This window comes from Coenobita brevimanus, chromosome 57 (genome assembly GCF_032717465.1).
Source record: "Coenobita brevimanus isolate Jiangsu-jjx chromosome 57, ASM3271746v2, whole genome shotgun sequence".
NCBI lineage: Eukaryota > Metazoa > Arthropoda > Malacostraca > Decapoda > Coenobitidae > Coenobita > Coenobita brevimanus.
Window position 1 is genome coordinate 28,796,929 of NC_137010.1, and position 23,420 is coordinate 28,820,348.

General features: G+C 43.2%; 1 protein-coding gene across 1 annotated transcript in view; it reads right to left on the bottom strand.

The window, feature by feature from the left end:
* Nucleotides 1-23,420, bottom strand: part of scny (ubiquitin specific peptidase 36) — a 210,321-nt gene that overhangs the window by 42,961 nt on the left and 143,940 nt on the right. The window contains exon 9 of the mRNA XM_080274469.1: nucleotides 10,108-10,406. Within this exon, the coding sequence (XP_080130595.1) occupies nucleotides 10,108-10,406 (299 nt within the window). The remainder of the gene's footprint in view (nucleotides 1-10,107; nucleotides 10,407-23,420) is intronic.

A 23,420-nucleotide genomic window follows, 5' to 3' on the forward strand; every position in this document is an offset into this window, starting at 1 on the left:
CCTTCAAGGAACCAGCAACCTTTCTTCCTTGTTGTACCCTTTCAAGGCACTTCACCCTCCAAACTTCCATCCTTACTCATCACATTACCCAAGTACTTAAATGTACTCATATTTTCCATTTCCTCATCATCCAATCTAATTGTACTTTCACTGGCTTCACCTCTCTTGAAGACCATAACTTTACTCTTCCCTACATGCACCTTTAGATTCCATTTCTTACACACTCTCCCAACCTCATCCACCAAGCCTTGCAGCTCCCCTTCGTCTTCACTTAACAACACAGTATCATCTGCAAACAACAGTACAGGGAGTTTCCAAACACTGCCCTCTCTCATTAGGGCCACTCCAACATCCACTGCCTTACCTTGTATCTCTTTTATAACCCCATCCATGTACAGATTGAACAACCATGGAGACATGACACATCCCTGTTTCAATCCAACATTCAAACAGAAAAACTCACTCAGTTCACTATCCACACACACTGCAGCCTTAGCACCCTCATACATACTCTTCACAGCATTCAACAACTTCCCATCTACTCCATATATTCTTAATACCTTCCACAATCCTTGCCTATCCACCCTGTCATATGCTTTCTCCAAATCCATGAAGGCACATACAACTTCTTTTCCTTCTCAAGACACTTTTCCACTGAAGATCTAAGAACGAATATCTGATCTACACAACCTCTTCCCTTCATAAAGCCTCCCTGTTCTTCTCCAACTAATTCCTCTGTTATTTCCCTAACTCTGTCAATAAGTATCCAACCATACACTTTTCCAATTACACTGAGAAGAGAAATGCCCCTGTGATTACCACACATTTCATTTTCCCCTTTCCTTTTGTACAAGGGAATAATCATACCTGACTTCCAATCATCCAGGACTTTACCTTCCTCCCAGGTCAATCTGCACATCTTCCACATCCATTCTACTACTATCTCTCACCCATGCTTCAGCATTTCACCATACACTCCATCAATTCCTGGGCCTTTTCCTATTTTGACTTTCTTCATTGCTTCCACAACTTCCATCCAATTGATTTCTTCCTGTCTTCTCACCTCCCCCCTTCTCTCAGCCATTCCCAAACCACTTTATACTTGCATCACTTTCATTCCCTATGCTCAACAATTCATTAAAGTGTCCTCTCCATCTGCTCACTTTTTTTCCCTTCTCGACTAGTAATCTACCACTTTTATATTTCACTCCCTTACTAACTTCATTGCCACCCTGTCTGACTCTCGTTACCTCTTTCCAGAACATTTTCTTACATTCCCTCCACTTGACACTCGGATTCCTTCCAAATTCTTCATCCACTTTCTTACTAATCTTTTCACCTCTCTCTTCCTTTCCACATATAACTCTCTCTTCCTTCTCTCAATTTTTTATAATTCTATAATTTATCATTTTTATAGTATGAGAAGGGTGGGTGATGAACTGAATATATGGAAGGCAATGACTGATTAAGTGTGGATGATAGAAATGTGTCTAATGGATGCAAGGCAATGATTATGTGTGCGTGAATGATAGAATGCGAAAGGTGTAATCGATGCAAGGGCATACAAAGCACGGGGGAGTGGATTTTCTGACCACCACCAAGTATGAAGTCAAGGTTCAAATGAGATGGCAGAGTAGGAGAAGGAAAGGACAGGATGAAATAGTCCATACAAGGAGGGTAGAAAGGTTGCAAGAGGATGGAAAAGCAGCAGCATATAACAGGAAAGGGGAGGAGCAATTGGCTAAATATGATTTGGAGCATGTGGGGGAGGTGGAATATATGTGCACGATATTCACAGAAGATATCTGTGCAGCAATTGAGGTGGTCTGTGGGGTGAAAAGAAGACGGAAGGGGGTACAAGGAACAGCATGGTGGAATGAAGAGGTGAGACATGCTGTGGTGCAAAAGAAGAAAGCTTATAGTGAGTAGATGAGAAACAGGGGCGTGGAGGAAGTAGAGAGACAGAGGAGAGAGTTACATGTAGAGAGGAAGAGAGAGGTGAAAAGATTAGCAAGAGAGAGTAAGAAGAGAGTGGATGAGGAATTTGGAAGGAATTTGAGTGTGAATTGGAAGCAATGTAAGAATATGTTCTGGAAAGAGGTAAAGAGAGCTAGACAAGTAAGCCAGGGAGTGAAAGATAAAAACGGTATATTGCTAGTGAAGAAAGGAGAAAAAAGTGAGCACTTGGAGAGAACACTTTAAGGAATTGTTGAGCATGAAGAATGAATGTATTGCGAGTATAAGTGGCTGAGGAATGGCTTGGAGGAGGTGGGAGGTGAGAATAGAGAGGAAGAAATCAGGAGGATGGAAGCAGTGAAAGTAATGAAGAAAGTCAAAATGGGGAAAGCCCAGGGAACTGATGGAGTGTGTGGTGCAATGCTGAAGCATGGGGGTGAGATAGTAGTAGAATGGATATGGAAGATGTGCAGATTGGCCTGGGAGGAAGGTTGAGTCTCGGAGGACTAGAAGTCAGTTATAATTATTCCCCTGTAGAAGGAAAAGGGGAAAGAGAAGTGTGTGGTAATCATAGGGGCATTTGTCTTAGTGGAACACGAAAAGTATATGGTAGGATACTTACTGACAGAGTCAGGGATATAACAGAGGAATTGGTTGAAGAAGAATAGGGAGGTTTTAGGGACAGGAAGAGGTTGTGTAGATCAGACATTCATTCTGAGGTCTTTAGTTGAAAAGTTTCTAGAAAAGGGAAAGAAGTTGTATGCAGCCTTCATGGATTTGGAGAAAGCATATGACAGAGTGGATAGATATGTGGAATATATTAAGACTATATGGAGTAAATGGGAAGTTGTTGAATGGCATGATAAGTATGTAAGAGGGGGCTAAGGCCGCAGTGCATATGGACGGCGAACTGAGTGAATTTTTCTATTTGAAAATTTATTGAAACAGGGATGTGTCATGTCCCCATGGTTGTTCAATTTGTATTGGGATGGGGTTATAAAATAGGTAGGGCAATGGATGCTGGAGCGACACTAATGAGAGAGGGCAGTATCTGGAAACCCCCTATACTGTTGTTTGCAGATGATACTGTATTAAGTGAAGACAAAGGGGAATTGCAAGACTTGGTGAATTACTTTGAGAGTGTGTGTAAGAGATGGGATCCAAAGGTGAATGCAGGGAAGAGTAAAGTTATGGTCTTCGAGAGAAATGACGTCACTGAATGTACAGTAAGGCCGGATGAGGAGGAAAAGGAAAATGTGAGTGCGTTTAAGTACTTGGGTACTTCCTTGAAAGGAAGTTTAGAGGATGAAGTGCTTGAAAAGGTACAACAGCGAAGAAATATTGCTGGTTCTTTGAAAGCAGTGATAAAGAACTGGGAAGCGAGTATGGAAGTAAAAAAAAAAAAAGTCATTGCATGACAGTACTATACTGTGATACCAACCCTAACGTATGGAAGTGAAGCCTGGACTTTGTTGGAAGGACACAAGTCAAGAGTGAGAGCAATGGAAATGAGTTATTCAAGAAGAGCATATGGAGTTACATGGAGAGACAGACTGACAAATGAGGATGTGAATGAGCGTTGTGGTGTGGATGTGGATGTGATAGAGAGCGTTAGGAGAAATACACAGAGGTGGTTTGGCCATGTGGAGAGGATGGAGAGCGAGAGACCAATGAGGTGAGTGTATGCGAGTAAGGTGGAGGAAGGGAGAAGGAGGGGGAGGCCGAGGATGAGATGGAGGGATGGAGTGGAGAGGTATATGAGAGAGGGGGGTGTGAGCTGGGGGCAGGGCAGTGAAATGGTGATGGACAGAGTGACATGAAGGTGATTTGTATGTGGCCACCCCTTACGAGATTGAAGAGTCCGACAACAGACAGACTGATAGATAGCTGTACTCTCAAATAACACATTACAGAACTTGTACTTCAAAAATGGCTAGGAATTACTTTTCAGTAATCTTGTGAAAAACATTGTTTCCATTTTTGTTGTCAAAGTTATCCTCACTGGCTTGCTACCTTTGACTAATATGACAACTGGAAAGGTTTGTTTAATCATAAATTATCTGTTTACATATGCTGTGAAAATATGGACCCTGTAAGCCCATTATACTGCACATAATTTATAAACAGAACGATCAAATGAAGTACACATTTCTTACAAAGGTGTTTCACTGATGTTGCAAGTAACATAAAGTTAAATGCCAGTAACTCCAGCCTGTCAGTCAAAATTTCAGCTGAGACTAACTTTTCAAAGGGGACTCTCACCCCCCCCCCCTCTTTTTTAGGTACAAATACATTAACGGATACATTACTGTATTAGCTTTGACCAACTTAGTTCTGGCATTTATTTATGTATTACTTAAAATGTCCGTGAAATAACTTTGTATGAAGTGTTCATTTCATTTGTTAGTTCTGGTCATAAAATATGTGCAATATTATGAACTTACAGAATCCACATCTTCACAGCATATGTAAACAAAAATTTATGATTAAACAAATCTTTTCACTTGCCATTTTGGTCAAAGGTAGCAAGCTGGTGAGGATGGCTATGACACTTAAAAGCGAAGGAATATTTTTCACTACAAAACTAAAACACAATTCCGGCTATTTTTGAGATAATATGATTAATCGGGCCTGAATATTCATGATGAATTAGTTATAAGACCCTTTGTGAGTGACTGATGTTTGTGAATGCGTGATGCCAAAAAAGTGCATAAATATTATCCCATACAGGTACTCAATACATGAATTGCATATCAAAGTAATATACTGCACTTATCTGTGACTTTCCATGATATACAAAGAGATAACATAGACACTTCAATGTGTAGCAGTGCATGGTGATCACGAGATACACAAGGACTGATGCTGGTAACAGGAGAGGAGCGACACCATGCGTGCCCCCATTCTTACAACCTCCATGACAAAGGTCTTTAGCTATTTTTTTTTTCTCTTGTTTATAATATGTGCATTTTTTTTTTAAGGACCAGTTCAAAAATAAGCCAGGGATGTGGGTGTTTACTCTGAGGAAGTTTGGGGCCAACTGTATGTTATTTGCATATAGAAATGATGATGCTTGTTAATAAAATCATTAAACAGGAAAAAGTATTGGGAGGTACAGGCAGCATCATAAACCCTGTTGCCTTTCCTGCTTTTCTTTTCATGGACTTTGAAAATCAGTTTGGTGAATCTACAGAAACTGATAATGATGAATTTATTTAGCTATAGATCAGTGTCATCAGGATCAGCTGCTGCAGATTTATCATGCTGTTTGTTAAAGTCCATGTAGAAAAAACAGGAGAGGCAACAGGAATTTTAATACTGACTGTACCTTCCAAATGGGAAAAATATTAGGCATACCCTAGTTTAATGATGAAAATTATTAGGTAAAACCCCAATGTTAGGCAGGGTATTGTATATCGGGGTACTTTCAACATGTAAAGTATTGTGAAGCGTTTACCAGCCTTGGGTTTCCCCCCAAACCAAACCGAAAACCCACCTAAATGAGCCCCAAAACAAGTTTGAAGCCAAACTAAATGGCCTAATAGCTGTCAAGGAAGCTAACATAAGCCTGACACCTGTAAATAACTCACTGAAACCGACAAATATGGCCTGAAAATCATAAGGAATGGGTTAGGAAATATCAAACGCCTCTCAACACTAACGTCTTGTAAGTCCACGTCCAGTCCTGGTCATTATCCTTGCTATCCCCCCCGAGGCTAGGGGATGTGGTGCTCCCCACTATTCAATCTTCCTCCTCAAAGCCCTCAAACCCCATCTCTAGGGGAGGGTCATAGAGGGGGAAACCTGGCGAGGTGAGGTGATCGTAGTGGGAGACTGATGCGCTGGCTTTGGGGGTGGCCATGGAGTGCAATGCGATGAGGCAGGTGGTGACGATGGGGTGTGATGCGATGGCTCAGGCGGTGGTGATTGGGTGCAATGAGATGGCTCAGGCAGTGGCAATGAGGTGCGATACGATGGCTCTGGGGGTGGCAATAGAGTGTGATGCGATGACAGAGAAGATGGTGAGGGAAACAGCTGCGATGACCGGTGAGGTGGTGAGGGAGACTGCTGCTATGACTGATGAGGTAGCAATGGAGTCAGATGCGGTGGCTCACTTCGCGGCGAGGGAGACAGAGACAGTGGACGAAGTGGTAAGGGAGATGGAGGGTGGGGCAAGGAAGGCAGCGATGAAGTGGTGGAGTGCCTTAGTGGAGACACGGGTGACATGGGAGACAGGGATCGGCTGGAGGTTAGGTCCAGCACTAGCGGCTGAGCATGTCCTTGGCAGGAGGAGACTCTGGGTGTTTCTCTGCTGGTCGATGGCATGGGAGATGCCCTGCTGGTTGAAGGTTGGGGAGATGCCCTGCTGGTTGAAGGCTGGGGAGATGCTCTGCTGGCTGAAGGCTGGGGAGATGCTCAGCTGGTTGAAGGTTGGAGAGATGCTCTGCCGGTTGAAGGTTGGGGAGATGCTCTGCTGGTTGAAGGTTGGGGAGATGCTCTACTCTTCAAGGGCTGGGGAGATCCTTTGTGGCTTGCTGGGCCGGTGGGGACCTGTTTGAAGAAGGCAGTGATAGCAATCTGCCTAGCCGCCCTCTTCTTTTCTTCCAGCATTGTCCTGTACACCTTCATCCCATGCTCCAGCCGATTAGCGGTGTCCCTGCTTCGTCCTGGGAGACGGTCGTGTGTGCGCATCAGTGCAATTATTTTGTCCAGCTTCATTAGCATCTCCCTCAGAATTGTAATATTGAGGGCTTGCTCTTCAGGAACAACCTCCTCCTACTGTGCCTCCTGGTGTGCCTGCTAAATCTCCATATTGAGGAGCTCCTTGTTGTTGAGATCCTCCCTGTGGCTTTCGAGAACCTCCTCCACATCATCCTCTTCGACCTCCACAAAGCCTGCCTCGTGTGAAAATTCCATTATGTCCTACTGCACACACTGCATCAGTGGAGCTTGTGCGCCCTCAGGGAAGCTGGTGAGGGAGTGCACGCACTATGGCCACAGCTTCCACCACACACAATTCATGGCGGGCTGGCTTACTTCATGCCGTGCTGCAGTGATGTTTTCTAGGGCATGGTGTATACTGTAGCCATTCTAGAACTGCTGCACTGTTGTTCTATCATCACTGTCACAGCCCCTCACCAACTGCTGCCTAGTGTGGTGAAGGTAATATGTTTTGAACACAGCGATCACCCCTTGGTCCATTGGTTGCAACAAGGACGTGGTGTTGGGGGCAGGAACACCACCTCTATGTTGCTTGCCCATTCCTTCATTGCAGGAGGGTGGCTAGGCGTTCTGTCTACCACCACGAGAAATCTGTTCACCAAATTCTCCCACGAGGCATATCTCTTCAGGACACGAGAGTGGTAGGAGCAGAAATATAATGAACAGATCTCGTATGTCAGCCAGACCTTCTTGTTTGACTTCCAAATAATCTCAAGGTTCTCTTTAACATACTCCACCAGAGCTCTGGGGTTCTCGGAGTGGTAGACAAAGAGCGGCTTTAACTTAAGGTCGCCCTCAGCGTTGTCCTCCAACAGGCGTGTAAGCTGGTCCTTCAAGGCCTTGAACCCTGGGGTTGCCTTTTCCTCTGTTGTAAGATATGTCTAGGAGGACATTCTCTTCCAAAAGAGCCCAGTCTCATCAAAATTCAAGACCTGCTCGGCATTGCAGCCACCCTCTGCGATGACACGTTTTCAGGAAACACTGCCACCGCCACCGTATCTGCAGTCGCTGCCTCACCATACATCTTCACATGACGGAGATTAACTCGCCTCTTGAACTGGTCAAACCACCCAAGGCTCGCCTAGAAGGTCTTGCTAGCATCAAGATCCCGCCTCACCTTGATTTCCTCCCATAGCAAGAGAGCCTTGGTGCAAATAATTGCCTGGCTCATGGGTGCCCATCACCGGTTCTGATCCTCCACCCACAATGCGCAGCATCCGCTCCAGCTCCTCCATTGCAAGCTTTCTCTGGTGGGTGATATGGGAAGTGGATAAGGTTGCAACCTCCCCAGCAACAGACTTAATGGCCTCCTTCTTCTTGATGATGGTGGAGACAATCGACTGGCCCAGGTGGAGAACCGAGGCAATAGCACATGCGCCTTCGCCTTTGTCGTGGCGCCTAATAATATCTAGTTGTACATACTTCTAGAGACACAATTTTATGCACATGGTTCGCAGGAACATCATCAGCACCAACACTAGCAGGCCACTTACCATCCCGACTAGAGCCCCCACTAGCACCACCACTAGCCCCACCATATGCAGCACCCTTACCAGACGTGGTCACACTTATTTAAACTAAAATTCATCCAAATCGCACTGCACATTCGATTAACATCATTGCTCTACTCACGGCACTGCTCGTACTCAGTTACGATGCACTATGATAGTGGCCTGCCTAACACTGGTGGTACAACACGATGCGTGGTGGGCGAGCGTAAGAGAGTTCCTCACTCTGAGATGGCCAGTGCAAGAACGATATGGGTGAACGTGAGGTGAGCGATGACTGTGGGGCCTGAACAAGTGTTTCTGCGCATCCTGGGAGACGAGTGGGCTCAGCTGGCCGCGGGAACATGTGCGATTCAAAATTTCGGCCTATCACCTGTGGACGCAATGTAGGAGGGCCCATCGTTAAACCGGGCTGCAGCCATCGTGTAATAGGATTTGGTGGTACTGTATTTGTAACCCCATCCCTAAGCCGGGGTATTGGATCTTGGAATATTGTATATCGGGGTATTACTGTACTTAAGAATTTTTAATAAAATAGCTGTCAGCCAATGCCTGTGACTGGCCAGTGATTATATCAGAGTCGGGCCAGTGTAAAGATGAAAAAAGAATAAGATAAAATCATTAAAAAAAATAGCCTACAATACCTGGAACAGTAAATACAATAAAGTCCATTAGCTGCTACATATCTCCACATATAAACTGTCTTCAATCATGCTCTGATTGTGACAGGAGATATATTTTATGAAAAAACATATTGGAAAGTGGAGATTTTTTGGAAACCAGATGTTCAGATTTGGGAGGTTGTTTCGTACTTACTGTTTTACTTATATATACATCAAAACCTTTCATATGGGTGACTGTAGTTTTATCATAATCCTCTAGCCACAGCTAATTACTGAATTTTCAGCATAAGCTTCTAAGAAGTTATAAAGGTGGGTGTAGTCTCATCATTATCCTGAAAGTCATAGCTAATTACTTAATCTTCAGAGGATACTTTGAGGTCAGAATAAAGATGTCAAATTGGAGATAAATAAAACTAAATATACTGATCCATTATGACACTTCAACTTTCTTTCATTATCAGTGATAAAATTACTCAATAACAGTGTGCCAGTCCTTAAGTACTGCAGAATATATATTTATGTCCCTGGCATATTTGTAAATTGGTCCTAGGACAAAAAATGAATAAATAAAAAAATAATAAAGATGAAAAAAATGGCAAACACACACACACACACACACACACACACACACACACACACTAGTGGTCACAGATATATGCAAGTAGTCACTGAGTCCTGATCTTTTCAGCATTATCATAAGTACATCATAAGTAAATAGTAAGTTAACCATTCTGTGGGTTAGATATGCATACACAGGGGGCATGGAGTGACTGCACCACACAGAACACATTGGTGGATTGTAAACAAAGTCAGCTGATTGCCTGTTAGCAAACAGAAGGCAGTAGTGAGATTTGTATACAGGTATTTGTGTATTTCCACTTTAAATGATTCAATGCAAAATGATTTCCCTCACAATTTATTGGTGGATTCTGAATATGAATAACTGGTAAACTGAGTTTGTTTTTTTTGGTGGGTAGATGGAGGGGCAGGCTGTCTCCTCTGATTTATGATACTTACATGGCTAGTTCCCTCTCGTTTCTATCTATGCATCTCACTCTCACATTTAATGAATAACAATCCCTTAAGTAAGCCTTAGGTGGCTGGTTTCTAGTTAACTAGCTGGAGTATAATTAAAATAACTGATGATGTAAATGATCCACAAGTAGCCGCTAAGTTTCGAGGAACGTCAGACCATTGGATCCATCACTAATATAGCTAACATCAGGCAAGGGGACTTACACAGTAATGTATTCTTTATGAATGTTCAGGGTCAACTGTACACAGAATCACCAACTCACCTCTCTTTCTGTGAAGGTAAGTGTGCCTTACTGTTGGGGGTGTGTGCTTCTGGCCTACCACCCCCAGCCTCTCCAATATTATCTGTAGCATGTCCATACCCATTTGCCACTGAAGATGCACTGTGACTTGTTGGGATCGGTTTGAGAATCCCGTCGGAGTTTTGGCGAATTAGTGCCTTCTCCGAGCTCTGGCGGATCACTGGTTTGGCATGCAATGGATCCTTGGGTTTACGGACCATCTCATAGAACAGGATGTAGGGATTCCGCATCAGAGCACTCTGGATGGATATTGGCCGCACCTATTTTGGGATGGAATAGTAGCTGTCATTTTCATAATCATTATTAATTGTTCCCCAATACAAAGGTAAAGGAAAAAGAAAAGTGTGTGGCTATCATAGGATTGTTTGATGTGTGGCTATCATTGGATTGTTTGATTTTTCAGTGTAAAAGGAAAAATATATAGGAAGACACTTATCAACTGAGTTGGTTGAAGAACAAAGGGAATTCAGGAAGGGAAGAGGTTGGGCAGATCAGATACTTGCTCTAAGATGCTTACTGGAAAAGTATCTAGAGAAGGGAAAAAAGTTGTATGCTGCCTTTATGGATCTAGAGAAAGCAAATGCCAGAGTAGACAGGCAAGGAATGTGGGAGGTATGAGGTCAGTTCAGATAGTGTCTGACCTTAGGCCCTAAAAAAAGATGAATACTGTAGCTAATATGCTGAGCTAAGACACTAATCCTCCCTCAATGTAAGCCCCTTCTGACTTGACACTGCAGCAGTGTTTTTTTTGCACGGCCTGAAACATTTTTCAAAGTTGGTTTTTGGCATCTCCTGCAGGTGCTTTGTCCCATTCGTCATGATCTCTTCTCTCAAATGAACATTGCACAAGACATGCTGGAGTGTGCAAATAGCGATGCAGACTTTCTGAAGACTGCTATCACTGGAGATGAGACCTGGGTGCACAGGTGTGACCCAGAAACCAAAGCACAATCATTCCAGTGGAAGCAAGCAGGGTCGCCTTGGCCAAAAAAAGCACAACAGGTCCGCAGCATGATGAAATGCACTTGCATGTTGACAGTTTATTTCAACTGTCGTGGTGTTGTGCATCACAAATACGCATCAGAAGGTCAGACTGTCAACATACATTACTATACCTCATACCAATTAATCTGGCCAGGCATGTATGGCAACACTGTTCCTACCGAGATTCTGATTGGCTGGAGGTGTTTGCTCGATTTCGTTGTTGCTAAAACTGATACTCTCTTTATTATCAGATGTGACACTGAGTTTGTCGACAATACAATCGTCAAAAGCAATAAGAAATTCGTTATATACTTATCAACAATGAAATTTTTGTAGGAAGATAGAGATATGAGTCAACCAAGTATTATAACAGTCCAAGTCAAGGTCAGCATTCGAACAATTCCTTTAAATCTATGACACTCCGTAATGTAACAGAAAATTAAGGAAACCTGCTTAATCTATGCGTTGGTATAACACACATTTAGATTTAAAGATCAGTCCCCACCCTTAAATCGTGCCACAACTTTGAGTAATTAAAAATTCTAATGAAAAAACGAGTTCTGCGGGGAGGGAGGTTTGAAAAAATCGCGAAAAATCAAAGTAGGCTGGAAAACTATTTCATTGTATACCCTCTGTTATCACAGTATGGACTGATCTTAAAATTTAAATGTGTGTTATACCAACTCATAGATTAAGCAGGTTTCCTTAATTTTCTGTTATATTACGGAGTGTCAGACATTTAAAGGAATTGTTCGAATGCTGACCTTGACTTGGACTGTTATAATACTTTGTTGACTCATATCTCTATCTTCCTACGAAAATTTCATTGTTGATAAGTATATAACGAATTTCTTATTGCTTTTGACGATTGTATTGTCGACAAACTCAGTGTCACATCTGATAATAAAGAGAGTATCAGTTTTAGCAACAACGAAATCGAACAAACACCTCCAGCCAATCAGAATCTCGGCAGGAACAGTGTTGCCATACATGCCTGGCCAGATTAATTGGTATGAGGTATACCTCAATGTTATCAGTCTTCTTCGTAACACAGTTCAGTGGAAGAGATGAGGCCTTTGGAAAGAGGCAAGTTCAAAGCTGCACCATGACAATGCCCCTGCCCATTCTCCTCAACTGATTCAGGAATTTTTGGCCAAGCACAACATTCTGCAGGTCCGGCAGGCTCCTTACACACCAGACATGGCTCCGTGCAACTTTTGGTTACTCCTCAAGCTCAAAACTCTGCTGAAGGGTTCTGATTTGAGACGAGAGAAAGGATCATGATGAATGCGATGAAGCACCTGTAGGAGATACCGAAAACCGACTTTGAAAAATATTGTATCTCAGGCAGCGGAAAGAACGCTGGGCTACGTGTAAGAAGAAGCGTACTCTGAGGGGGATTATTGTCCTGGCTCAAGAGGTTTGCTATTTAATTTTTTACAGCCTAAGGTCGGATGCTTTCTGAACAGACCTACAGAGTAGATGGGAAATTGTTAAATGCTGTGCAGAGTATGTACAAGGGCATTAGGATAGCAGTGCAAGTGGATAATGAACCAAGTGAGTTCTCTGATCTGAATGCTGGCAAGCAGGGGCGCATCCAGGAATTTTCCATGGGGGGGGGCCCATAAGAAATGGGTAGCAGTCAACTGTGTCATGTCTCTTAAACTCTTCAATTTGTATATGGATGAAGTTATAAAAGAGATGCACAGTAGGACGGCGGATGTTTGAGTGACTAATGAGAGAGGGTAGGGTTTGGAAACTTCTTGTACTGTTGTTTGCTGATGATGCTGTATTATTAACCCTCTCATACACGAGGGCTCGGTAAAAAATCCAACTGCTCACCCTTTTCGACGCAACTTGCATCCAAGTGAAATCCAACCATTTGCACTTTTTCAACACAGGTTGTGTCCAGTTATACAGGTTGTGGTATTTTTTTGCCACAGTTTTTGGTTGCGTCCTAACCTGTTGGACTGTGAATGCAGTGTGGGTCCAAGCCATGTGGAGCGTCTATTAGCTATCTCCCCACACCCATGCACAAGGGTCCCTGCACCAGTTTACCTTCGCATGTTACAGCCTGTGGACACTCCTTTACGCTTGCCTACAGCACTGTGAATTCTCTCCTTTTTCTCGATGATTTCGGTAAAAAGACAATCTTCATCAGTGGAGTGTTTTGTGACATATTAGCAGCGTTTATGACTGAATGTTTTTCATGGCCTGTAGAGTGATATTTGTGATATAAATCTGTGATAATATCAGCTGAACACTGGCTGATTTTTTCTAATATATTCATTTTTCAGTCCTGTGTTGTAAATGAATATTTTCAGTGTTCTGTGTGACATCCTTGGTATTTTCTGCGACATTTGTAGCGTTGTGTTGCATCAGATTATATATCCTGTGCATAGCCATTTGTGGTCAAAGACCATAAGACATTTCTGTTCTGTATGCCATAAAAATCTTTCTAATTGAGCTAGAAATGTCATCTGTTAATGAATATCATCGCAAATAAATGCTTTATAACTCTCTCAACAAGCAATGACGACATGTTTATATATGTCATAAATCAGTGTGAAATAAATGAGTGAACGATAAAATATGGTAATTTATTTCCTCTTCTTTTTTTTTTTTTTCTTTTGCATTCACTAGCAAGTTCATTTATTCACTTATAACATGTAGCAATTTCATAACAATACAATTATACATACGAGCAGGGGAGAAAGTTGAAAAGAACATTTTCTGATGCAGTGCACATAGCTGCGTGAGGGGTGTGTGGCATTTAAGGTCTGGGCCAGCTCATGGAGGTCATGCAGTACTTGGAAGTGGTTGGACACAGGTTGCGGAGAAAGAGTCCGAGAGGGTTAAGTGAGATGAATGATAGGTTCAAGACTTGGTGAATGGTTTGCGAATGTATGTACGAAACAAAATCTAAAAGTGAATACAGATAAGAGTAAAGTTATGGTCTTTGAAAGAAACAAAGTCACAGAATGAACTGTGAAGCTGAATGGTGAGGAAATGGAAAATGTATGAGGTCTGTTCAGAAAGTATCCGACCTTAGGCTCTAAAAAAATAAACAGCTAACCTTTTGAGCTAGGACACTAATCCCCTTCCATGTAGGTCCTTTCTGACTTGACACACATATCTCAGCATTCTTTCCACTGCCTGAAACATTTTTCAAAGTTGGTTTTCAGTATCTGCTTCGTCACATTCATCATGATCTCTTCTCACGTCGCAAATTGGGAACCCTTCCGCAGAGTTTTGGGCTTGGGAAATAAACAAAAGTTGCACAGAGCCACGTCTGATAAGCAGGGAGCCTGCCAGACCTGCGACATGTTGTGCTTGACCAAAAATTCCTGAACCAGTTGAGAAGAATGGGCAGGGGCATTGTCGTGGTGGAGCTTCCAACCTACCACTTTCCAAAAGTCTGGTCTCTTCTGCTGAACTATGTCACAATGACAAAGGATAACATCGAGGTAATAATGTCTGTTGACAGTCCAACCTTCTGATGCGTATTCATGATGCATAACACCACAGTAGTTGAAAAAAAAAGCTGTCAACATGCGAGTGCATTTCATCTTACTGTGGTCCTGTTGTGCATTTTTTGGCCGAGGTGACCCTGCATGCTTCCACAAGGACGACTGTGCTTGGGTTTCTTGATCGTACCAGTACACCCATGTCTCATCTCCAGTGATAACAGTCTCCAAAAAGTCTGTATCATGTGTTGCACACTCCAACATGTCTTCAGCATTGTTCATCCGAGAGAAGAGATCATAACAAACACAACAAAGCACCTCACGAGACACAGAACACCGACTTTGAAAAATGTTTCAAGCAGTGGAAAGAACGCTACACTACTTGTGTCAAGTCAGAAGGGGCCTACTGTAAGGGGAATTAGTGTCCTAGCCCATCAGGTTAGCTATCATTTTAGAGCAGTGGTTCTTAACCTATGGGTCGTGACCCAAATTTGCGTTGCCAAGCCATTTGGAGTGGGTTGCCAAGAGACAAATATATTACTGATATTATTAATGTTGTATACTATTACTTTTTAACATACAGTATTACCGTACTTGTTGATACTTCACACTTTACAATCTCTCTCTCTCTCTCTCTCCTACAGTAGGCGATTGCATTTGGCTTAAAAAAAGCTTATTACCATGCACACAACTGAAAGTAGAGTACCGGTACTGTACATTTTATATTTTAAAACTTAACTGTTTTCATTTCAGAGTAATGATGCCCAGCTCATGGCTTACGTACGGTACTGAGGTCCAGAAGACATGGAAGAGGAATATCTGTTCTGTCGGCCATTACACACAACCACAACCAGAGAAGATATTTCCAGTACTGTGGACTCATTCTTCAAGGAAGAAGGGCTTCAGTGGAATCAATGTTTTATGTCTGTTGTGATTGTGCACCAGCAATGCTGAGAGTACGACATGGCTTCATTGCTAGAGTTAAAAAAGAAAATCCATTTGTGCTGACTGTTCACTGTCTCCTTCACCGTGAGAATCTTCTCTGGGGTTGTCACCTGAGTTATAGAAAGTGATCCAGGAGGTCATCCAGGTAGTCAGTTTCATTAATCTAAGGCTGTGCCCTCCAGGATCATCAGTAGGATGTGTTTTGATTTTGGTTCAGAACATGTACACGTGTTGTACCACTCTGAGGTTAGGTGGCTGTCACAAGGAAGGGTGCTCCAATGGCTCCCTGAAATGCGGAATGAGACAGATATTTCTAGCAAAAAAGAATCATTCACTGACCCCAAAGATTCTCTGATTCAAAGTAGGTGATGCAAATGGCTTATCTTGCAGATATCTTTGCTGAGATTAATGCCTTGAACATTTCAATGCAAGGTCACGATCAGACAATAGTTGGGCTGTCTGAGAAGGTAACTGCATTCAAGGGGAAACTGAAGCTGTGGAAGAGTAATACTGAGACTGGGAAGACTATGTCGTTCCATCTTTGAGTGAATTTCTGGAAGACAAAAAATTTTCTCTCACCCAGGTCTAAAGCATCACTGTGGAACATATCTCCAGACTAATCGAAGAGTTTTTCACTACATTCCTGAGAATGTGATGAAATATGCCTGGGTAAGAAATCCCTTCAGCATTGAAGCTGAAGACTTACCTGACGAGATTTTGAACATCAGCTACCTCCAGGAGCAGCTCATTGAGGTTCAGAATGATGAAACACTTTGTTATGATTTCAGGAAACAAAACGAATCACTGAGCTCATTCTGGATCAGAGTTTACAAAGAAAAGAACATTCTTGGAGGTGAAGCCCTGAAAGCACTCCTTCCCTTTGCTACAACTCATCTGTGTGAGACAGGATTTTCTGCACTCACAAAGTACAGAAACCGTCTACAACCAGAGCATGACCTAAGATGCAGTCTGTCATCTAAATCACCCCGGTCTGAGAAGCTGATTGAAACTTTTCAGTGCCAGGGATCTTAATGATTATAATACTTTATGTCTCAGAAAACATCCAAAATAGTGACTCTCTCCTTAACCCCTTCTTTACCGAAAATGTGTTTTGATGTACCCCCGTACATCGCCTGTAAACACCCGTGAGACACCGGAACCGCTACCATGGTACGCTGGTACACCCTCTAATGAATGGCAGCTTATGGGCCTCAGGGTAGCCCAGTAAGGCTGTTTCTGAGGACCTCGTGTTAGCAACAGCTCTGTGTTTTGACAACAAAGACTGTGACGAAGTTCTGACGATTTCTGACATCATAAGATACATCATGACTGAGTTGCTGTGGCACCAATGGCTTGCTCACTCATCTGTGATGTAACCTCTTTTAGACCAATCATTATTTTATTTATAATTTCTACTACAGATATCATACTACTGTATATTTTCTGCTGACGTACAGCAAAATTTACACCCCTTGGCCTGCCTGAGAGAGTCAGTTACCATGCACTTGACCACGAGAGAGGGTGTACAGGATATTTTTCTCTCATGGCATCTCTGGCAAATTCCGATAGTGACGAGTTTATTCCTCATGAGGATACTTATTTAGATGTATCAGAGGATGATGCAGCAATGTTTGATGTGTCAGTAGATGACTGTGATCCTGAAAATGATAGCGAGGTTGATGCAAGTGAGGAGGAGGAGGAAATTAGTAGCAAGCTTAGTGACACTGCACTCTCGGCAACAAGTGGGTCAAGGTCGCCATCACCATCATGTGTCCACACACTTCATGCCCAGCTTACAAGGTAAATAAATATGCCATCCATCTGTGCAGGACATTTTTTTCAAGCCAATTTGTACAGTAGTTACCTGGGTAACAGTACTTCAGCATAAGATGTAAACTTATATACCGTAATGATTTATTTTATAATCTTTTTTTATTACCAACTTCCTGCCGGGTTTAGGTGATCATCAGTACACAAACAAATCACAAAGAGTGAATTTTTTCGATGTGGCAAAAAATATACACTACCCCTCACACTCTGGGAGGAGGAGCTATCAGGTCAGTATGGGGGGTAAACGTAGTGTTTACATTGGGAGGAGGGGTCGGTAAGGAAGGGGTTAATGGTCAGAGTAAATAGGTGTATCATGAACATGAATGAATTATTTTGATTTTCTTATCTTCGATTAATTTTTTTCCTGCCAAAATATGTTGATATTTTAGTTCTTAGGAAGTACATATAATAAAAATGAAATTTATTTATGACATCAATAAAATACAGTAATCACTCTAATACCCCGACGCCCAATATCCGAACATCCCCACTACCCAGACATAATCGTCCCGGGATCCAATATTCCCAAAATGGTCCGGAAACCCCCCAAAATAAAAATAAAAAAACGATTTTTTCCCGCCCGTAATTTAAACTTGCCGCGCGCAGCGGCGCGGGAGAGCATTGTTGTGGCGCGTCATTCCTCCGACGTCCGATAGAGCGCTGCTGCATCCTCCCCACTTTCCGCCTGTCTCTCGCCGCGACTGGACCTACGCTCTTCGCAATGGCTGCCCACATGATCACTTTTGTGGTGGTGCCTTACCTGCTGCAGGCACTCCTGCTGCTCTCGGGCCTCCTCTTAGTGTGTGTGATAATGGCCCCGCCACCTGAGAAAGGAAGAGAGTGGTGCTGACTCTGGAGAAGAAACGGGAGATATTGGAGAAAGTAGATGCGGGGTGGTCTTCTTCCCGCATTCTCCGCGAGTTTAACCTGGCCCGGTCTACTTTGTTCGATATTAAGAGATCCCGAGACAAACTCATGCAGTACACGGCTGACTTCTCGTCGAGAAGCAAACGCAACGTGGAGAAGAAGGTTATGTTTACCCCCAAGTTTGCAGAAATCGACCGATCCACGTTGATTTGGTATCGACAACAACGTGCTGCTGGTGTGATGGTACGTGGAACGGAGCTGAAGGCTGCTGCTGAGAAGTTCGCCAGGCTTCACGACGCCCTAGACTTCAAGGCATGCGAGGGTTGGCTCTTTGCGTTCAAGTTACGGCATGGCCTTACCAACCGTAAAGCACATGGCGAAGCATTCGACGCTAACGAGGATGGAGTTGACGAGTTTTGGCACAAGGTGAAAGGCTTGATCGACAGGGAGGGCCTCACACTCGGTCAAGTCTACAACGCAGACGAAACTGGCCTATTCTATCGCTCGCTGCCAACGAACACTCTAGTCGAGGAGACGGAGAAGCGTGTACCTGGCCACAAGCTCTCCAAGGAACGGATATCTGCTTTGTGTTGTGCCAATGCTAACGGCATGCACCAGCTTAAGCCCGTTGTCGTTGGCCGCGCAAAGCAGCCTCGGTTCCTTCTTGGGGTGATGGATGTCCTTCCTGTCGTCTGGTACCATTCTTTGACGGCATGGTTTACAGCCCAGATCTTCAAGGACTGGTTCCACCGCCACTTCGTCAAGGAGGTCATCCATTACCAGACGAAGACACTGGGAATCCCGCGCGACCAGATAAAGGCCCTCCTTCTCCTCGACAATGCACCTGCCCACCCGTGCGACAAGGACTTGGTTGCTGAAAATGGCCGTATTAGGTGCATGTTTCTGCAACCTAATACGACTGCTCTCATCCAACCAATGGACCAAGGAGTGATCGTGGCAACAAAGCACCTATACCATCGGAAGTTCCTGGACGAGGTGATGGTTGTTCTCGAGGACGAGGACGAGCGCAGGGAGGGACGGGATACACGAGGCAAGCGGACTTTGGAAAACCTTCGCCGCTACAACATCAAGTCTGCGCTGCACAACTGGGCTAGTGCATGGAAGGAAGTCCCTGTGAAGACTCTGGAAAAATGGTTGGTCTCGTCTGCTTCTCGGAACGGATGTGGAGTACGATTTTCTAGGATTTGACGTGGATGACTTCCATGCACGGCTACGTACGCACGGCGACGATGTTGATGTGGACAATGTTCGTGAGTGGTTGGATGACGACGAGGGCGATCCTGGGTATCAGACGTTGTCTGATATCGAGATCGCATCTTCAGTTGCAGGTGTCAGTACCAAACTTGAAGATTCCGACGAGGAAGGCGACAATGATGCAGACTCCTCTCAGCAAGACACTACTCCAGCCATCCCCAAGCTGAGCGCACTCCGGGAACATCTAGAGATCGTCCCAGACTACCTGGAACACCCGAACTGCAACAGGGAGATGAGGCCCTTGGGACTCGTGGAGGAAGTGCATGCTTTCAGGCAGCGCATCATCAGTCGTCAGAATCGTCGGTCATTGCGTCAATCAACCATTGACAGTTTTATCAGGCCCGTGACCCCCGCTGTGCCCAGCCCTGGTTCCACTCCGTTGCCTCCCCAAGACAGGCCCTCATGCTCAGAGCCACAGCCCAGCACATCAGCCACGGTGGAGTCACCGCTCAATGTGAGTTTGCAGCTGTCTTCAGAGTCGTCTGCAGTGGGTACGCCATCACCACGACCCAGCGATGCACCCCTAGGTCACCTGCCAGTGATACTCTCGGACTCTGACAGTGAATAAACAGCAAGAACTTCTCCACTAGACCACATGGGAATTTAGAGTGTTGTGCAGTGAAAAAAACACTGTGTTGTGTTAAGGATTTACAGTTGTGAGAGAAAAGACTCAATTGAAACAAAATTTAACGTAAATAGACTTGTTTGTTTTGGCTTTGGAAAATTAGAAGAATGGGAAAAGTTAAAGTGCAACACTTAGTAAGTTACAATGGAGCATTAGTTAGACAAGAGTGCACACTGTGAAGAGAACAGACTTCTGTGTGCGATTGACTAAGTTCAGTGCAAGACTTCAGGAACAGTGTACTGCAAGTGCTTCAGGAAATCCTTCTTACTGTCAGAGTCCGAGAGGAGGCGGTTATTCATCGAGGTGGCCATGGACTTGCTGTAAGTAGGCAGAATGTCTCATACTGTACTTTTTTCCTTACTATACTTACCTTAAACACCTCATTTCACTCTTTAATGTCCTTTATTGATGTGAATAGGGTGTTTAGAGCTATGCATGTGCAGTAGGAAGGTGTTTTTCTGAGTTAGGCTAGGTTAGGGTCCATAAGTACCAGTCCAGGAGCCAGTCACCAGAATGTTTATTATTGTATGAACCTACTTCTAAACCCTCATTTTATTTTTCTTTTGCATTTATTTCAGTCATTTATGTGCCTTATTGGTGTGATTTGGGTCTTAAATAGGTGCTATGCATGTCCAGAGGGAGCTGTATAGGTGTTTCTCTGACTTAGGGTCCATAAGTACAAGTCCATAAGCTGGGGCCCAATATTCGGACAGAATCAATATCCGGACCTACCTATGGCTCTATTACGTCGGATATTGGAGTGATTACTGTATTGAAATACTATTTTGGTTTTAGTCACATGATATGGCACATATGTTTGTTTAAGTTCTGGTGCAGAGTAAGTTTAAGAGGGTTTGGGTCGCCATATAGACCATCTTATGGATTTTGGGTTGCCAAGAATAAAGGTCAAGAACCACTGTTTTAGATCCTAAGCTCGGCTACGTTTTGAACAGACCTAGTATGTATAGTCTGGGAAAGTTCTGGATTACCCACTGTTCAGAGCACTGGTGGCCGACGAATAGCCACGAAGCAGCAGCCAGACCCCACATGTCTGGTAATTGTAAGTGGGAGGGAGGGTGGCCAGGGGTGGGAGGGTTTAGAGAGTTGCTCACATCACAGTATCAATAGCCAATGATGATGCTCTGATGTATTCTCAAAGTGTAAAAGTGGTATGTTGTTTGTATGGTATCACACTGTTCTCTGAGTCTGTCTACATTACTGCATATATAATACAGGAGAACCTCGGTCCTCGAACACAATCCGTTCTGGAAGGCTGTTCCAGGACCGAATTGGTCAAGGACCGAACTAATTTTCCCCATAAGAAATAATGTAAATCATTTTAATCTGTTCCAAGACCCAGATGCTTACCTATTTAAGTTTCAGCACTGGTACCAGTGCTTTCCTTTACGAGGTGACTGTATATTTCTCTTGCCTTTTCACAAATTATACCCTCACTAACACTGTCTCCTGCTAACTGCTTCTCACTGATGAAGATAAGCAATAATTTTTCCACTTCTTCAATTATTTTCCACACTACTTTCCTCTTTTCACTGCCAGTAGCTGTACTGGATGAACCTGCTTTCTTTGGAGCCATTATTAGGGGCTAATACAGCACTGAATCAAGAAAAATGTGAAGCACAGCAGGACGACCACGTTGACGAACAACAAAGGTGGACGCGTGACTGTCGGTTGGTCAGCTTCCCTTCGTTCGGCTACGTTCAGGTTGGTCGAGGTCCGATATTTTGGTCGACCTCTGGAGCAAAAATTTCTTGAATTTTTTGGTCGAGGTCTGATTTGTTCGACATGTGAGATGTTCGAGGACTGAGGTTCCACTGTACATGTTTACTGTCAAAGGTATGTTTCTTTGCTTTCATTTTGTAATGATTGATAGGAATGATAGTTACAGAGACTGATCTTATAATTAGGACTTTTCATGTCATTCTGTCTAAAGGAAAATGAAAAGTCTGTTAATTGCTCAAATGGATTGCTTTTGTTTTTATTACTTCACACTACCCTACACTCCAAGTTCGAGATGAACGATTACCAGAACAACATTGGAAATGTTTCCAGGCAGAAGTTTATAGTGGGATGACAAAGGATAAATAAATAAATTTATTAGTTTATATATATATATATATATATAATAAAGGGGCTTTGTTTTCAAGTCAACACAAAATATAAATATGTTATATCATTACAAATATTTCCTGGGGAAACAAATCATGTTAAAGTCGAGAGGGAATGAAAGCATTCAAACCTCTGTCCGAACCCAGTGAATCTCCAAAACATTCCTGACAGCACTAACTCTACAGACAATTACATAATTTTTAAATAAAATGCTAGCATCATGTTGTCATCTAACCTTATTAAATTAACTCAAACATACCATCCAAGTCATGCACTGCAGACTTGCACGTGATTCTCAACCTATCACCAAACCCTCCTCTGCCCCCAATCCCCCCCCTCCCCCCTCCTTCACACTCACAGTTACCAGAAACACGAGGTCTGGCTGCTGCTTCACATTCACCCATCTCACACCAGTGCTTTGAGAGGTGGGTAATGTGGAACTTTCCCTGACTGTACATTCAAGTACAGCAGGCTCTTGACTTGCATGGTATATGTATCACTGAAAAATGCCATCGCAACTGAATCATGCAAAATGTTCTTATCCAATGATAGGTGTTCAGCGTGAGTGGTAAATATGTACCTCTTAGCTACAACTGTCACAGTTAGATGCAAAGGCTTTAACTAAAATAAAATGGGCTGATGGTTCTAAGTGGTTCTAAAGCCTAAGAACTAGCACTTCTTGATGGTTAATTGTCCTTGTTAAATACCATTCAATAAAATGCAACTGCATCTGATGTCATCAGTAGTTACTGTATATTGTAATTAAAATGTATACAATTTATTCATATTCAGTAGATTAAATAATGACTGCTATGTATGGAAACTATGCTTTTACATAACAGTAATTTAAGCTCTTAAAGTTACATTTACTCTGTTAACTTCACGAAGCATTAAATTGTGGATTTAACAATTCATGTAAATGATTAAAGTAGTAAGTGGCAACCCTGAACAAGCTCAGAGGAAGCTGCCGTTTTCCAGTTAGTGTGGAAGAGGATTTGAAATGTCAACATCCCAGGACAGTAGATTTGCTATACTATTATCCTCCACACTGTGCCCAGAAGAAATGCAATTCCAAAAGTCTGTCTGTCATCAACCAGAGTTCACCTTCATAAATAACCACTCCTGAGACAAAGGCTAAGCTACTTCTGTATTTA